General features: G+C 36.7%; 1 protein-coding gene across 1 annotated transcript in view; it reads left to right on the plus strand.

The window, feature by feature from the left end:
- Positions 1–2510: 2510 nt before the first annotated feature.
- Positions 2511–11378, plus strand: part of LOC106877051 (testis-specific serine/threonine-protein kinase 3) — a 16563-nt gene continuing 7695 nt past the window's right edge. Inside the window, exon 1 of the mRNA XM_014925837.3 lies at positions 2511–2814. Within this exon, the coding sequence (XP_014781323.1) occupies positions 2631–2814 (184 nt within the window). The 5' untranslated portion in view covers positions 2511–2630. The remainder of the gene's footprint in view (positions 2815–11378) is intronic.

The following is an 11378-nucleotide window of genomic DNA, read 5'->3' on the forward strand; positions in this document are numbered from 1 at the left end:
TAGTCGTAGTTGGACGTCGCTGGAACTGGTTGCTGCTGTGTTACGCGTGTGTGGTCAACACCGGCCAGATCTAGGATCTGTGGCGCGACGAATTTGCCGGGTATAATTTAGTCTATTTATAGCTGAAGGTAGGCTACAGAGAGCATCTGAAAAACACTTCATCACGTGACCTTATTAGGGGCCACGGTTGGTCAGTTTGCGTTCTGGTGGGAACGGTACGAGGCAGTTGCCGCTTCAAATAATAATCAGTCACGTGATGGATACAGATGGCTGCTCTCCGCTACGCCCGCACTTGTTTATATATAATGGCGATAGTAGTTTCACTACATACCTTTGCATGACGGAGTACACAGTCTGCAACCTCTGAATCCAAAATATTGAATGACTTCGCATTGAATCCTTTCTAATGGTTCGTTATGTCAATTTATGCACTGCTTTTCTTCGAAACTAATTTAATGAAATACGTGTAGATTTAGAGATATTGGCCTTCATTTTGTTTCAGCAAAAATAAACCATTTATCATTGATTGAGTCTTTAAATTGAAATAACAACATGGCTTTATCTATTTTTGTTTATTCGGGAGGGTTTTTTTTTTAGAACAAATACGATGGAAATAGAATTCCGCACGAATTGAAGTAAATGTATTTTCCTTCAAAAACAATAGAAATTTAGTACAATAATGTTGTGAGATAATTTAGCTGAAGTTTACGCAGTGTGAAGAAATATATGAATTACTTGAGAGACAGAAATCTTATTTGTACTAATTTTTATCCTTTCTTGATTAAAAATGTATTTGTTATGTACAGTCGTTCTACAAACCAATGTTTGACCTGTTACACATAACAGCAAAATCTCCTTCAAACCATGTAGTTTCTTGAATAAAGGAAGAGCAAAGAAGAACACACTGGCTAAGGGAGTCTCAGATACTCTTTGTCTGAAAAAAAATTGAAAGGCAATGGAATGATTACACCTACAATTATAGGCTTGCTGGGTCATGGGTAACTTAGATTTAAGCAACGGGCGTGTCTGATGCGCGCGCGCGTGCGTGCGCGTGTGTGTGTGTGTTACGATTTGAGGGAGATTTCTCAGTTATTTCTAACAAGTAGACCCAATATGTAGAGATTGCGTAGTCGACTCAAACAACACTTGGTTAACGTTGCTATTGTTGATTTGGCCAGGTCGGCTCTGATTAAGCAGATATATGACATAAAAAGTGTTCGAACCGTGCCCTACTCACCTTTTATTTTGCAGGCAATGTGCATCTAGAACCACACATCTAATGTCACTTGTCTTTTTTTAAAACAATGGTGTTTGATTCGAGAGCGATTTGGTTATTAGTTTTAGCAAGTCGAATGAACACAAAGAAGTTTATTATTTGGCTCGAACAATAATTTGTTATTGTTGTTGTTCTTGTTTAGCACATTTTGAACAAAGACATTCAAGGGTACCTTTTCTGGTTTGGATGGGAGTATATTTTTCATACATATATCTTTATATCTGCTTTATTCAATGTGTCGGTCATATTTTTCCAGGTGATGGGATGAGATTCCAAAGAGATTTTGCTGCTATTTCTCGCAGGACAATCGATCACATAGACGCTCTTATTGCCCCGTGAAGCAATAACTGCTCATTATATCACATTGTTGATCACCTTAGCTAATTAAATGATGCTGATAATGTAGGTGATAAATAGCACCGAGAGAAACCTGTGTAGAATCCCCTAGACTGATGAAATTGAGGCAGCTAATGCTCGGCTTGAACATCTACGCGTCAATTTCTGCCTTTTTAACGTGAGCAGTGGGGAAACTGATGCTTGCAACTGAGTGAATTCCACTAAGGACACCCAAAGACCAGGTAATGGTGTTAAACAGGGCGATGTGTTAGGCCTACTACACATACAACCATAATAAAATGAGAAGAATAAGCCATGGTATATAATCATAGCGCCACTAATAAGGTGATGTCCAAATAGGAAAGAAAAGACGTTAAACGAAGAGACATATCTCGTCTTCCGTGCTTAGCAGTCTGGAAATGCACTCAATGAAAATAGATCTTTATGCAGGAGTAATTTGTCTGGTTTTCCGCTGCTATGGCAATGTTATTGGTGTTATGTAGATGTGAGTGAAGTTCTAAGACATCAAATCAACGTGAACATAATATGGTTATAATTTTAACCATTTTTTAAATATTTTATATCATTGATAATAATTGTTTCTAATTCAGACACAAGGTCAGCAATTTCAAGGGGAGAAGCTTAGTCAATACCATCGAGCCCAATAGTTGGCTGGTGCTTTATTTTACCAACCCCAAAAGTATGAAAGGCAAAATTGGTTTTGGTGGGATTTGAACTCAGAGCGAAGAGAGCCGAAGTGAATGCTACAAAGTATTTTACCCAACGCTCTAACGATTCTGCTAGCTCGCCGCCTTATAGTTTTGTTAATAATGAAAATGCAGCCATGTTGCGTGATGAGCGCCTTGTATATTACCAACGTGATCTTGAGGCTTGATAGCAATGAACGCTGTCATCAACTTCTTTTCATTTGCAAACAATTTAAATCGAGCAGTATGCTGGAAAACATCGCAAACCGTAACAAATGCAAACAGGAATACGAAACCAAATGTCGCATTAAATGGTTACTGTTATGGACCATTCAACAGTAAATAAAAAATTACACCAACGGAATTACGAAGTGGACTATTCAGACACTAAAACAGAAGACGCAAACATTCTCAGCAAGAATGATTCTACCAAATACGTTTTGAATTACCGTATACCTTTGTTGAAGCGTGATTATATTGTTACAAGATCCCTCGGTAAGTCACTTGGTTTCTACAAAGGTAAGCGAGCGATTAAGTTAGTTTATTAGAGGGAAAAAAACTCAGTCAGGAGTAAATCATCACAACACCTAAGACGGTGTTTATTATGATGCAGAGGAAATATCACTAGAGGTAAATATTTACACAGATACGCACGCACTCACACACACACACGAACAACCACAGACACACACAGATACACACATAGACGCATTACACACGTTTTCTTCCCTCAGAAGTTACACACACACACACATATATATATGTATGTATGTATGTATGTATGTATATAAGTATATATCCATTTGAACAAATAAAAAACAAACAGAACAAAATTACGAAGATGTTTTTATTTCTGTCTCTCGGTATATATATATATATATATATATATATATATATATATATATATATACATACACTTACAGTGAGAAAGAAATAAAGCACAGTTTTAGGCACATAACGCCGCTCAGTTTCGTGAAATTCGTTCTGTTGTTAGCAATTGGACCGGCTTCCCGGTCGGAATTTTCCTTGACCTCTCAACACACCGTCACCATTTACATTTCCTAAAAACAAAACAAAAAAAAACACAGAGCTTATTCAACTTCTCCGTAGATTGCCTTCCAACCTAGACCTCTTATGTCACCTCTTACTAACATGTAAATCCCACAACCTAATTTATCGCCGACGCATGAATTCTCCAACTTCTATTTATAATCTATTTCTGTTGACCATGCCACACACTTTGCTCAATCTTCACTCCGAAACGTAGAGCCTGCGCACCCAGAGACTCCGTCCACCTTGTCACCTGTCTTATCTGATATCAGCAACAATGACCTCAGTTATTCTGGCTCAAAATCTCACCCCCCCCCCCCCCGCCTATTCCTCCAAATGCATCTGCCTCTTCTGCGGATATCCTAACTCCTCGAACCAACAACTTCGATCACATCTCCTCCTATACTAAAGACATATATATCCATATCTCAATTCCTTTTCCCCTGACATCATCGTCCTTGTTGACTTTAATGCTCACAACTCCTCTTAGCTCTCACACTAGCCTCGTACTGATGTCTCGTAGTACGGAAACCAAATCTTTTGTGCAACCCGCAACTCTGTACACTAATTTGTTTCAACTCCTGCAGACATGCCTTACCGACACACAAACACTACTGGAGTTTTGTTCTCACCTCCAAATCCAAACTTTACCATATCTGTTTCAGTACCTATTGAGTTGTCTGACTACTGCCTCATTGTGACTATTCCACTCTGCTGTCTTAATACATGGATAGACTGAGCAGTTGCTCGGGGTCACCACAGGTCTAAGGGACCCAATTTTGATCTATGTATGTTGTGGCTTTCTGTCAATGAAATATAGGGTCCAGTATAGTGATCTGCCCGGGAGCCAATAACGCTGCTAAGACGGCTCTGCTACTCAATACACATCGGCAAACTACATAATGCTTGCCACACTCAAATATTATATTACAAATTACCCGACAGATTGGAACTCCGCCAATTTTATGTTAACTGTCCCTCATAACACTTATACTTCACTCCAACCCCATCAGAAACAGCTAGACGTGTGACTGAGTCCACCCTCTTGGACATGTCCCTCTATATTTCAAGCACAACTTAAGTAGCTTATTCATGGCTTGTGCGGTAGTAGTTCAGGCAAGAATTGAACACATACAACGCAGAGAAATTGACCGGCTCTAAAAACAGACTCTTACAAGATCTGGTAACTCTGATAATTCCACTATCCCTGAAGAGTGCCTCCGTGCATCGCCCTACCATAAGGATCTACTGTAGAATCTCTACAAACTTTGCTAAACTCTTCCTTTGTTCCACTTTCTAACCATAAGGCTTCTGTGAGCACTACTTCTGGGGAGAAAACCTCCGCTTTTGACACCCACTTTACATCCAACTCCACACGACACGCCCTTAATAAATCTCATCTAAATGTATCCACTTCCAGCTGTTACAACGCCCTTTCCATTACCCTCAAGCAATACGCTCTAGATCTAGCCTCTAAAACCACAAAACTTTTCACTCTCTCTCTCTCTCTCTCTCTCTCTCTCTCTCTCTCTCTCTCTCTCTCTCTTTCTCTCTCTCTCTTTCTCTCTTTCTCTCTCTCTCTCTCTTTCTCTCTCTCTCTCTCTTTCTCTCTCTCTCTCTCTTTCTCTCTCTCTCTAAAGGCATATAGCCTGATCTTTGGAACTTCCCTGGCCCTACCAACAATCGTCCTATTGCATCCCAAAGGAAATGAAGACAATCATTAGCAATGACTCTCTCTCTCTTTCTCTTTCTTCTTTTCTCGCTCTCTCTCGCTCTCTCTCCCACTCTCTTCCTCCTCTCCCCTCTTTCTCTCCCTCTACTATTACGGTTTTCGTAAAGCTAGATCTACAAGAGACCAACTTTTTCTTATATCACTCACCAGTGGGCTTTAGCTCAGAGAAATTCAATAGAAACAATGTTGTATCTTTCGACATCTGCAAATTTTCAGCCGAATCTGGTATGAGAATCTCCTGTCAAAATTGCCCGCATATGGACTCCGTCTGTCTTTCATCTTTTGGATCGGTAGCTTCCAGTGAGATCAAACAATCATGACTTGTACTGTCAGAGCTCTATCCCACACTATCAATTCTGGTGTCACAGTCTTTGTTTTATATGTGTGTGTGTGTGTGTGTGTGTGTGTGTGTGTGTGTGTGTGTGTGTGTGTGTGTGTGTGTGTGTGTGTGTGTGTGTGTGTGTAAATATCATTCAACTACGGCAGTAGTTGAATAATATTCTTAAAGCTGCAATTTACTCACACATAGCATCTTTCAGAGCTTGTCACTAATTAATTCAGTTCTTAACCAAATTGAAAACTGTTCAAATTTTTGAAGAGGACTGGTTTCTAGCTACATTTTGGCATTAAAAAATTGTGATTTGGTCCAGTAGAAAAAAGTTTACATCAAAATTTGGAGCTACGTTATAGGAGAGTAAGTAACGCCACCAATCAAGTTTAGATCTAAACAACTTTTCTTTATTTTAAAAGCAAAATATATTTTATCTTAGCTTCAATGACAGAAGAAAGCATGGGGAATTTTATAGTTTTGATCCCATGCAAGAAAAATTTGGGTCAAAAACGTTGTGAGGTAAAATATCAGGAAAAGAAATATAAGTAAGGCAAAAAATTGAATATAAATATAATTAACTTTTGTATTTTAAAAACAGACTAATTAAACTTAAATTCGAGGAATTTCATGGTATCAATCCCATGCAATGCAGTTTTAAAAGAAAAAAGAGTGTTTGTTTCTCAAATTTGGGGGTGATAATATAGTTCTATACTTTTTATGAATATAGTTCTATAAAAAGACTTTTCATATATATCGCCGGCGCCATTGGGGTAAGGAAAAATTATCAGCAACACCGCTAATTGACACATTTGACACATTATTAATTAGCATGATAGCATAGCCTGGAAAAAACATGGATTACATGGGAAGATACGAGCAAGAGAAATAATATTCTTAAGATTATTAACCTGGAAAATTACAGGACAAGTCATTACACTTGGAAAAGTCCAGTACAACTTATTACATCTGGTAAAGTACAGAACAAGAAAATTTTTATTTACAATATTGCAGCTAAGGATAAAATTTGAATATTAAAAATTATTTGATTTCAATTTACAGAGTAACATTATTATTAAAAAAGGTACATATTTTGTTAAAATATCGACATTCTACAATACTTAAAAAATGAGAGCCAGAAGTACCAATATAGCTAAAGTTTTATGCAAAGTAGAATAGTATATATGGTAGACAAATTCATTATGTAAAATATAGGCATTGGCTCAAGACTAATTTTACTGTGAATTTATCGTTATAGGTAGATTTTACTGTAGTATATAGCTAATTTTTGTATTTGTCAATTTATTGTACGAACTAATTATGTGCTACTATTATTTTTTATAACCTATTTTCAAATTTCTGATCATAATTGATAATTTAAAAAATGAATTTTTTTTAGGGGCAAAAATATTTCGAGCTATTTTTTAATTCTAATAGAAGTAACAGGTGATAACAAATAGAAGTAATAACTTGTAATAAAATTTTTAGTTTTAATAAAGGCTTATATTTTCTAAATCTAAATATTTTATTTGAAATTTTATCCTTAGCTGCAATATTTTAAGTAAAAATTTTCTTGTTCTGTACCTTACCAGATGTAATAAGTTGTCTTGAACCTTTCCAAGTGTAATAACTTGTCCTGTAATTTTCCAGGTTTATAATCTTAAGAATATCATTTCTCTTGCTCGCATTTTTCCATATAATATACATATGTCTACGCACTGGATATACCGTCATCGGAGACAAGGTATGAATATTTTAAATAGAGAAAATCTACAGTTTACAAGGAATAAAATTCGCAGGAGAATAATGTTCACAACTCCTCTTTCTCTAGAGGATATGGATGTTGGTCGGTACTTCATGAAGGTACGTGTAAATCCAGGCAGTATCTTGTCAGTATTTTGAATAATGGATTCATATTGTAAATGTGTATATAAAACGAGGAAGTAAGATAGACATAAATGGGTTTTGTGAGTGGGTGTATAGAGGAGAGATAGGAGAGAGAGAAGGGGAGAAAGGAATAGAAATAAGATATGGATAAAAGGGTAAAAACAAGGATAAAACAATTTTTTAATAAAATAAAAGTAAAAATTATGAGAGATATGTCAGTATTGCGGGTGAGAGGTCAAACGTTAAAGTTTCAGTAAAGTAGGAGTGGAAGGTCAGTCTAGATAAGGTGTAAAATACACCATCGTATATGGAATAAATCCAGCGCGTTACTATTAGAATGGAGTATATACTCATGTGTGTATGTATACAAGTGTGTATGCATGTGCGCAGAAGAGTGCATAGATGAACCTGCAGACATGTAAATGAGTCAACATGTAGGAGCACGAGAACAGACTACATTCATTCATATATGTGACGACCCAGCTAAACATGGTTCCAATGAAATCAATTGGAAAAGTAGTTGAAAAAGTGAATTCAGATAATTCAGATAACTTCCTTTAGTACGTAAATTAACTTTGAGAGCAAATTAGCTAGTTAAAATATCTCTATGAGTGATGAAAACAGTAACTATACTGAGAAGTAATGTTTATCGCCACATAAACATGGCTGTTCCTTAGGAATCGACGTTACTGCTACTTTTAAACCCTGGAGGACGCCTCCTCCTGTTAGTTACTCAATCCAATCTGCACCCGATATATATTGCAAGTAGTGGGGTGAACCCCTACCATCTTCCTGCCACGAGACCACCAGACCGTACGGTTTCGACCTCTTTGTGATCATCATCGTCCGCTAGAGGTTGCATCGAATAACCAGCTGGAGGAGGCGTCCTCCTAGGGTTAAACATAGCAGTAACATCGGTTCCCACGGAACAGCCATGTTTATGTTGCGATAAACATTAACTTTGAGAGATTAATTCTTAATTCCTTTAAATTATCTTGAATTCAGAGTTACTAAAAATTGTCGGTAGGTTTGTTTATTTTCTCCATCTGGAGGGGGAAATTTCAATGATGCAGCTCAAAGGTCACCGTTTTAATACCGTTGTCGAGATCAGGAGCGAAGGTCCTTGACTCACTTACGGAAAACGACTTTCAGGTTGAATTCTAAAAGTGGCTGGGACCGGTGTATTGCTGCGCAAGGTGACTGTTTTGAAGGAGATGAAATTAAAACTTAAATAATTTTTTTTTATTAAACATAACTAGTCCGGGAACCTTTTCATACCACCTCACACACGCTCACACCGGTGTTGGTGTGTTTAAGTCCCCGCAGCTTAGCGGTCCAGCAAAAGAGACCGATAAAATAAGTACCAGGCTTTAAAATAAATAAGTCCTGGGGTCGATTTGTTCGACTAAAAACCCTTCGAGGTGGTGCTCCAGCATGGGCGCAGTCAAATGACTGACGTAAAAGATTTAAAAAATAAAAGATTACGAGTGTGTGTATACTTTAGAGTGATGAAGCTATTTGTCATTTGAACGATATTATATAGCAGTAAACTTTAAGAGGCACGGAATGAATCATCGGCTTCTCACGAGTAAATAAACTGTACGACATATGTCGAAATTAATGCTCATATTGACAGGAAGAATAACCTCTTTTTAACGTGTTGTGGTTACATCTATATCATGTAATATCTTTTTTTTAGATTGTGTTTTTGCAACTTAAGAGCAGAAGATAACTATCAAATAACTATTAAGCGAAAAATAGAGTGAAGTTCTCAAAGGCTCAAGATTCGACCGAACTGTTGAACATATCAGATTCCAATGGAAGATATTACGTTCGTGATCAGTAGTTGCCCCAAAATGCAGCATAGTGTTGTTATGCAATGCCCTCCGTAAGTAAGACTGCCAAAGACCAAACAAACATTTCTAACGTAAACGTTAGAACGTACAGATGGTTCTATACAAATAATATTTATAGACTGTCGTCATTAAAACTTCCGCCCAGTGCAAACATAACAGAACTAATATAATTGCTTAGGACACATAAAACCAAATTATGTCATGTTATAGAGGCTAGCTACCCTGAAATGTAAACATTTGTTTCAAAATTAGTGAGAAATAGAATATTAGTTAACAGGCGTGGCTGTGTGGTAAGAAGCTTGCTTCCCAACCAAATGGTTCCGGGTTCAGTCCCACTGCGTGATACCTTGGGCAAGTGTCTTCTACTACAGCCTCGGGCCGATCAAAGCCTTGTGAGTGGATTTGGTAGACGGAAACTGAAAAGAAGTCCGAAATATATATATATATATGTATGTATATGTTTATGTGTGTCTTTGTGTCTGTGTTTGTCCCCACCATCATCGCTTGACAACCGATGTTGGTGTGTTTACGTCCCCATAACGGTTCGGTAAAAGACCGATAGAATAAGTACAAAGAATAAGTCCTGGTGTCGATTTGTTCGACTAAAACTCACCAAGGCGGTGCTCCAGTATGGCCGCAGTCAGATGACTGAAACAAGTAAAAGAATGAAAGAAGAAATTGCTTCGAAACTTAAAGCTTCTCTACTGAGATTGTGAATTCACATTTGTATCTCTAATAATAGGTACAACTTGATTAAGATAAGCGTTTAAGTTTAATCTCGAAAATCTTGGGTCTTCTGTCAAAAGCAATGACCAGCTAACAATCTGCTTACAGATTGAAAATTCAGTCTATAAGCTCAAGAGTAAAAATATACAAAAATTTGACATGTAATTTTTTACTGTTGTTATTAGATCTAAATTTCAGTGGCGGAAGGTAATTTTTACAACATGCTTTCTTTCATTATAGGGAGAATTCGGATAAGTAAAAGTAAAAAAAGGTAATATACATACATACATGTAAGACATACGTATCATACATTGCAAATGCAATCTGTAAGCGGAGCAGTAAAAGTATGCAAGACTTTTCTCAAGTTCAAAATGTGAATTTTTTCTTATTTACATTCCAACGATGGAGTTTTGTATCTTTTAGAAACCAGCTCATTTTCTTACGAGATTTCAAATATGAATAGAAGAATATATGCAAGCATGCATACCTGCCTACCTACCTACCTACCTACCTACCTACCTACCTACCTACCAACATACCAACATACATACATACATACATACATACATAAAAGACTACTCTGTTGATGTTATCAAATTCTAATGAAACGGCCTTAATTCTTGGCTAGAAACCGGTTCTTTCTCTATTGAACAGAAATTCATAAAATAAAGCCAGAACTGATTTCAACATTGTAGTAATTAGTTATCCAGCAAATTTTAATCTAATGCTAAAGATTAGTGAGAAAGAGAACATCTACACCACACTATAGAGAAATCTTCACGTACACCACCCGAACTATAACCTAATTACTTATGCCTATAATTATCGGTGAACTTTGATATGTAACTCTTCAACACTAATCCTTGATAAGCTAGGTTTCATAAAACCATAAGAACACTACTAATCAGGAAATTACAGCTACAAGCCATTTAACATATGAGTGTGTGTGTGTGTGTGTGTGTGTGTGTGTGTGTGTGTGTGTGTGTGTGTGTGTGTGTGTACAAGTGTAGACATGCAAATAAATGCATGTATGTGTGTATATATATATATATATATATATATATATATACATATATATATATATATATATATACACACACACACATACATATATATACACATACATATATGTCTCGCCATATGTAAAACATACATCTCTACACATACAAACGTATATGCTTATATGCATTCATATGTACATACATATATCATGGCCGCAATCTAATGACTGAAACAAGTAAAAGATAAAAGATATATATATATATATAAAAACAAATAGTAAATGAGTATATGCATATATACGTACAGGTATGTGCATACCGACATCCACCTGTATGTATAGGTGCATATCTGGGTACAGGACATTGCAAACAAAACGTAGAAAAGAAAACACACAAGCCACATAGAGAACATTTTCCTTCATCAGCTACCCCCGTTTTAACACCGGCGTTTCGAAGAGCTGGGTAGGACGCGTCGTTAA

This window comes from Octopus bimaculoides, chromosome 2 (assembly GCF_046866305.1).
Source record: "Octopus bimaculoides isolate indiv1 chromosome 2, ASM4686630v1, whole genome shotgun sequence".
Taxonomy (NCBI): Eukaryota; Metazoa; Mollusca; class Cephalopoda; order Octopoda; family Octopodidae; genus Octopus; species Octopus bimaculoides.